General features: G+C 42.3%; 1 protein-coding gene across 1 annotated transcript; it reads left to right on the top strand.

Annotated features, from left to right (window-relative positions):
* Positions 1 to 2,982: 2,982 nt before the first annotated feature.
* On the top strand, positions 2,983 to 6,470 carry LOC147884533 (ruBisCO large subunit-binding protein subunit alpha-like). The gene is made up of 9 exons (XM_087397477.1): positions 2,983 to 3,158; positions 3,236 to 3,443; positions 4,003 to 4,124; positions 4,219 to 4,426; positions 4,531 to 4,676; positions 4,783 to 5,089; positions 5,202 to 5,452; positions 5,534 to 5,734; positions 5,912 to 6,470. The coding sequence occupies exons 1-9, from the start codon at positions 3,081 to 3,083 to the stop codon at positions 6,200 to 6,202; spliced, it is 1,812 nt and encodes a 603-aa protein (XP_087253603.1). The 5' UTR covers positions 2,983 to 3,080; the 3' UTR covers positions 6,203 to 6,470.
* Positions 6,471 to 6,900: the final 430 nt, after the last annotated feature.

Consider the following 6,900-nt stretch of genomic DNA (forward strand, 5'->3'; position numbering starts at 1 on the left):
CTAGCTAGTAGTGATCATTTCCCACATCCTCCACATGATGTAGGTCTTCAAGATGACCTATTTCTGATAGAATATGCTTTCCTGATATAGTTAGAATGGTGCACGGTGCAAGCAAGAAAAATCACTATGAAAGGAAATACACATAGACATAAGACTTATCTCGATTCGGTTCCCAAGATTTGAAAGCAGTTATTTGTTAAGTATAGAATCTTTGTGGCCTCTCAGACTCACACGATTCCAATGAGTGCATTCACGTTGCAAAGTACAAAGCAAAGCTTGTGTCCAATAGCATTTGTAGATTGTGCCTTGCGCTTGTAAACACCTTCTTGTCTGCTTCCAAAATCCTTTGGGTTGCTCCCTTGCTTGTAGTTTTTCCCTTGAAAGATATCTTTATGTCCAGAAACTATGGAGTATAGAACAACATAGTGACTTGACCTAGTAGATAGTCACAATTGTTAAGTGTGCTTGGGCTAGAACAACACCGGAATGGATCACCTCCCGGGAAATTCTGAAAACAATCTCAGAAGTCTCCCTCACGTAGCCAACAGTGCCTTCGATTCTAGGTATGCCAAGGACTATGCGCAGCTTTCCTTGCCACGCCCATGCACTTCCCATGCTACGGATCCGACTGTTTTGCTTTGCGGTACTTCTTTCCTGCGAACTGTGAAAATTTTATTTCCCCCATTTTCTTTTACCGTTCTGCTTTTCTTCTTTTGCTTTGCTTGTGCCTATGGCAAGTATCATAGAATCTTTCCTCTCGCCCTTCCATCGCTTTTTTTCACACTTTTACTGTTCACAGCTTTTCTTGTAGGCCCACGCGCTTCCCGTGCTACGGATCAACGAAGCCTGCGTTCTCCATGCTCTTGTGCGGTACTTTCTTTCCTGCGAACTGCAAAGATTTTATTTCCCTCCTTTTCTTTTGTTGTTCTACTTTTCTTCGTCTTCTTTGCTTGTGCTATGGCAAGTATGACAGAATCTTTCCTCTAGCCCTTCTGTCCCTTTCTTTCACACTTTTGCCGTTTGCGGCTTTCCTTGCAGGCCCACGTTCTTCCCGTGCTACAGATCCGATTGTTCTCCATGCTGCTATGCGATACTTTCTTTCCTGTGCGAACTGCAAAATTTTTTATTTCCCCCGTTTTCTTTTGCCGTTCCCCTTTTCTTCTTTTGCTTTGCTTGCGCCTATGGCAAGTACTGCGAAATCTTTCCTCTCACCCTTTTGTGGCTTTCTTTTGCACTTTTATAGTTCATGGCTTTCCTTGCAGGCCCACGCGCTTCCCGTGCTACGGATCAACGAAGGCTTTGCTCTGATACCACTATAACGAGAATCACTCTCACGAAACCTGTAAATCATCAAAAAACACAACGGAAACTCTACACAAGAATATGCACGATCTTTCAAAGCTCACAAACGGAAAAGAAGACAAGCGCGCTGGGTGCAATCTCCCCCCATAGAATTGGTGCTTGTCTTCCACTTCTTATGTATTTTATTGATTCCAGAATTTCGAGCAACAACTGATACAAGCTCATGTACCTCTCCTCCATGCACGAACTGGAGATAAGCGACACACACACACTTCCCAAACTAGCTTGCCTTTTCTAGAAATAGAGTTGCTTTTCCCACTATAGTTACTATGCTTAGGCTAAGCCTCTAATGTTCCAAAAATTAAAATATGTACAAGAGCATTTGTAATAAAAAACTAGGCTTTCTGAAGTAAGCCTTGTTTATTCTCCGCATCACTGTTTGCGCCTTACGCACACAAAAATGCTTGCCACCAATAGCCATCACCCGATTAGTTACTCTTCCCCTGAATCCACAACATCCATCAATAATGCAAATATTTCAAGCATAAGGAACCTTGGAAACAATCACCAATATTATTCAATCTTTCAGCATTTAAGCGATGCAAAATCAACAAATCATAGATGGATGGTGCACACATGCGACACATACCATCGCATGGTGCACACATTGTTACACATGCATAAAATCATACAGATGGTGCACACACTGCTACACATATCATCATCGCGTAAGTGGTGCACAGACTGCTACACACTCATATGGCCATAGCCATATATATCCAGCCATGGATGCGGCTAGTGCACACACTGCTACACATACCGTCGCTCGTCGTGTAAGTGATGCACACACTGCTACACACTCATATGAATAGCGAGCACACACGGCATCAGCTGTGCGACAAAATGCTAGATCCCACAACTAAATACTAAAAGATTAAAAAATAATCAATTCTCGTAACATCAAATGCATGCAAGCCTTCCAAGCTACAACACAACAAATGACTATCACACACTAGAATCGAAGTGGAACGCCAAGACCACTGCTTCTATTAGCCGCAATGAGCGAAGGACCAACCTTTCCTTAGCTTTCCCTCAACAGATTATGAATCAAAGCATGACTAAGCCAACGCATGCAACCATTCCAACCTTAGCAACACCATAACACACTTTCCTCGCACACATCATAGAAAACACACCGCCATAAAAAACGCTTGCATAGAAACAATACGCACAACCCCAAATGACAGAGGTAGCCAAAACAAGACACTAACTATCCTAAATTCGTATTAACGCATTAACAAATGTTTAACACACCCTTTAATGGCCTTGCACATTTAGTGTAGATAACCCCAAAAACTCATAGGCCTTGTCTTGGCAGGCCAAGAAACAATCTGAGGTCCAATTTTTACTCGAATGTGAATGAGAATATTGCAACAAAGAGCTACATGCACAAAGCCTACGCCAACACCTCTCTCGATATCCAAAACAAGTGTGCCAGGCATGAGTCGAGCAATGTGCACACAAAACCGAGGTATAATATGATGTGAAAGGCAAAGTTTGGAAATGAACGTGCAAATGTAAAGGTATATTGTTGCACGTGCAAATGTAAAGGTATATTGTTGCATAAAAACCTGATAAAAACCTTTAAATTTTTCTAAGTTGAAGGTTGGTGAAGAGTGTGGAAGTTTCCAGAACAAAAAGAAGGCTAACTAAGTAAATCTGCTGCACAGTCTAGTTTCTCTGAACTCACTGAGTACTCACACTCACTCTCAGGAATCATGGCTGCTCAAGCTTTGCTCGTCCATGGTGCCCTCTCCTCTCTCTCTTCACACCCTTCGCCATCTTCTTCGATTCTTGTAAGTCTCTCTTCTCCCTGCTCTCTTTGTTTTTCCCACAAAAATTCTTTGCCATTCTCACTTGTTTTGCCTTCCAGAACCGAACGAGTTTGCAAGGATGCTGGCAGGGGCGGAACCATCTGCATGCTGGTTTGCTTCAATTGCCCACTAGGAATTTGGGCGCTTCTCCTCTGATGGTGAGGGCAGAAGCTAGGGAGATTGTGTTTGACCAGAAATCTCGAACTGCCCTCCAAGCTGGGATCGACAAATTGGCTGATGCCGTGGGTGTGACTTTGGGGCCGCGAGGTATTGCCGCTTCTGGATTATTCCTCTCATGGTTCAATTGCCTGTGAACTTTATATTTACCGAGGAAGACATTGTAGTGCTTTTTCTTATTTTACTTTTCTTGCTGGTGGTTGTAAGTCTCTTTTTTCTTTTCTCGGTTATACCGTTGAAAAGGTATGCCATTATCGACGGTGCGGCGCTTCTGTCGTTTTGGATATTACGGCAAAGGGGGTTGTGGAAGATCCATTTGATCTTTTGAACTCTTGTCGAGAATGCGCTGAAGAAATATTCAATCGGCCTAGGTCAATGGAATGTGAAATTTTTACATTGGGTTACGGCGTAGTATAACTTGTCCAGATTCTGATCAAACCGTTGCACTACTAGAGAAGTTTTATCATGATGAATATTGAGTCCAGGGGTTGTACTTTTGGAGTTTTGTTTCTTGAACTCGCATTATTTGCCTTGGTGGCAGGGTGAGGGGCAGAGTCATCTAAGTGAAGTTGTTACGTAGCTGCTGAGCGACGCTGGTTTTATTCTCAGAATTTTGAGTTTTTGACTTAATGTTGTTTTATGCTTTTAGGCCGTAATGTTGTTCTTGATGAGTTTGGATCGCCCAAGGTTATAAATGACGGAGTCACTATTGCTCGTGCAATTGACTTACCTGATCCAATGGAGAATGCTGGAGCTGCCCTTATCCGTGAGGTAAAAACTTCTGGTTTGGCAAATTGCAGGGCTGTAGGGACCTGTTAGCCTCAAGATCACCTTTTTACTGATGCGAAAGCTTGACCATTAACAGGTAGCCAGCAAAACAAATGATTCAGCTGGAGATGGAACTACCACTGCTTCTGTCCTCGCTAGAGAATTCATTAAACTGGGTCTTCTCAATGTGACTGCCGGTGCTAATCCTGTAGCTGTGAAGAAGGGTATTGATAAGACAGTTGCTGCTTTGGTGGAGGAATTGAAGAAAAAGTCCCGACCTGTGAAGGGTCGGGATGATATTAAAGGTTGGCTTCTGTCCAAAGTCTCTGATGCAAAGCTCGGTAAAGATTGATATAATGTTTTAGTGTAACACACAGACACTAGTTGTTGAGAATATCTATCTCTGCAGCTGTAGCATCAATCTCGGCTGGGAATGACGATTCCATTGGTACAATGATTGCGGATGCTATTGACAAAGTTGGTGCAGATGGTGTGCTCTCAATAGAGTCATCATCATCCTTTGAAACATCAGTTAGTGTTGAGGAGGGAATGGAAGTAAGTAGCATATTTGAAGTTGAAAGAACGACTCTGTTGGAGAAGGGCTGCTTGAGCGCCAGCCGTGAGAGAGCTTAAGCATAAGGGTTGTCATTTATTTGTGCAGATTGATAGGGGTTATATCTCTCCACAGTTTGTCACTAATCAGGAGAAATTGACAGTGGAGTATGACAATGCCAGAATCCTTATCACTGACCAGAAGCTAGCAACAATCAAAGATATCCTGCCTGTCTTGGAAAAAACTACCCAATTAAAGGCTCCACTGGTGATTATTGCTGAGGATGTTTCAGGAGAAGCACTTGCAACATTAGTGGTAAATAAGCTGCGTGGGGTACTGAATGCGGCTGCAATTAAGGCCCCTGGTTTTGGGGAGAGGCGGAAGGCATTGCTACAAGATATTGCCATCCTTACTGGTAACTCTATGTCCCAAGATATTATAGCGATTGATCAAGCCCTGGAACTTAATGAGAGGTGATTGCTTTGCGTCTAAAGATGTATGCCCCTTTTTTGGTTCATTTTTTGCAGGTGCTGAGTTTTTAGCTAGTGACTTGGGTTTGAAAGCTGAGAATGCCACAGTTGAACAGTTGGGGATTGCACGAAAGGTGACAATTACCAACAACTCCACTACTATTATCGCGGATGCTGCAACAAAAGATGAAATCCAGGCTCGAATTGCTCAAATAAAAAAAGAGCTTGCAGAGACAGACTCTGTATATGATCAAGAAAAGCTGTCAGAGCGAATTGCAAAATTATCTGGAGGAGTTGCTGTTATCAAGGTCTGCACTGCTTGGCATTGTTGAACTTGTCGTTTGTACTTGTTTTTTGTTGCTGTATGGTTAATTTTTTCTGAATTACAGGTAGGAGCAGCTACAGAAACAGAGCTAGAAGATCGAAAATTGAGAATTGAAGATGCCAAAAATGCTACGTTTGCTGCGATTGAAGAAGGCATCGTACCAGGGGGTGGGGCTGCTTTTGTTCATTTGTCAGCGGAAGTGGCTGCAATTAAGGAAACGATCTCGGATTCAGAAGAGAAGCTGGGCGCTAACATAGTGCAGAAGGTCTGAAAAGTATTACTCATTTTGATTTTTATGCTATTATGTCTATCTGCTGAAATAACCAAGAGAGGAAATCTTTCTATACACAGTGTGAAGGCTTGGTTTGGTCGAAGTCTAAACTCAGTGGCTTGCATCTTGTAGTTGATCGTTTACAAAAACATTGTGTGTGGTGTGCTGCAGGCCCTATCAGCTCCAGCAGCCTTGATTGCTAGCAACGCAGGGATGGAGGGTGCTGTGGTAGTTGAAAAGCTCCTTGCAAGTGAATGGGAAACTGGCTATAATGCTATGTCCGACACGTATGAAAACTTACTAGAAACAGGGGTCATTGACCCTGCTAAGGTCACCAGATGTGCATTGCAAAATGCTGCCTCTGTTGCGGGCATGGTTTTAACAACTCAAGCCATTGTGGTAGAGAAGCCAAAGAAAAATGCTAAGCCTGTTGTACCCTCTGTGCCAGGGATGGGCATTTAAAGGTTCATTCGATTGGCTTGTATAGTTATTTGCACCCACCTTTTTAATTGCAAATTGCAATTTGTAAGTGCGAGCAATAGTGTGGGTAGCACGGGTGTAGTGTTAGAAACGATTAGAGTTGAAGTGAATGATTGGAGAATCTACAATGTAACATTGCAAACCTTCGTTTAGAAGGAATTTGTGATTGGCTTATCATTTGGATACAGTCTTTGAAATAGAACTGTTGTATTCTACCTCCATGCCTTAAGGGGGAGATGTGGATTGTGTATGTCAGTGTGTTCAATTGTTCAACGACAAGTTTAGTCTTAGAAACTATGCTTATGTGATTAGGGAAATTCTATGATATTACGTAGCATTGTGGACTAGAAGCATTCTCCATGATTGGATTTCATTAGGAGGGAGCCATAGAGCTAGATCTCTTGTATTCTATTTTCATAATTTAAATGATAGTTTTGGTCTTGTCTATATGTCTATACAAATGATCGATTTTTTGCCTTGAACTTGTTGAGCTTACTTTAAGAGCATGCAGCTATATGCCAGACATAGACTATAATTGCTTTCTCTGATTAAACTTTGACAATCTTGACCTCTACTGTTGGCAGAGGTCAGGCTTATGCGGAAGCGCGGATTCCAATTTGAAGACTTGGCAACTTAAGATTTATTCAAACCCCACAATTTTAATTATAACATCATCCCTA

The sequence above is a fragment of the Dipteris shenzhenensis genome, chromosome 26, assembly GCF_047967505.1.
Source record: "Dipteris shenzhenensis isolate YYH24624 ecotype China chromosome 26, Dip_SZ_1.0, whole genome shotgun sequence".
Classification (NCBI taxonomy): domain Eukaryota; kingdom Viridiplantae; phylum Streptophyta; class Polypodiopsida; order Gleicheniales; family Dipteridaceae; genus Dipteris; species Dipteris shenzhenensis.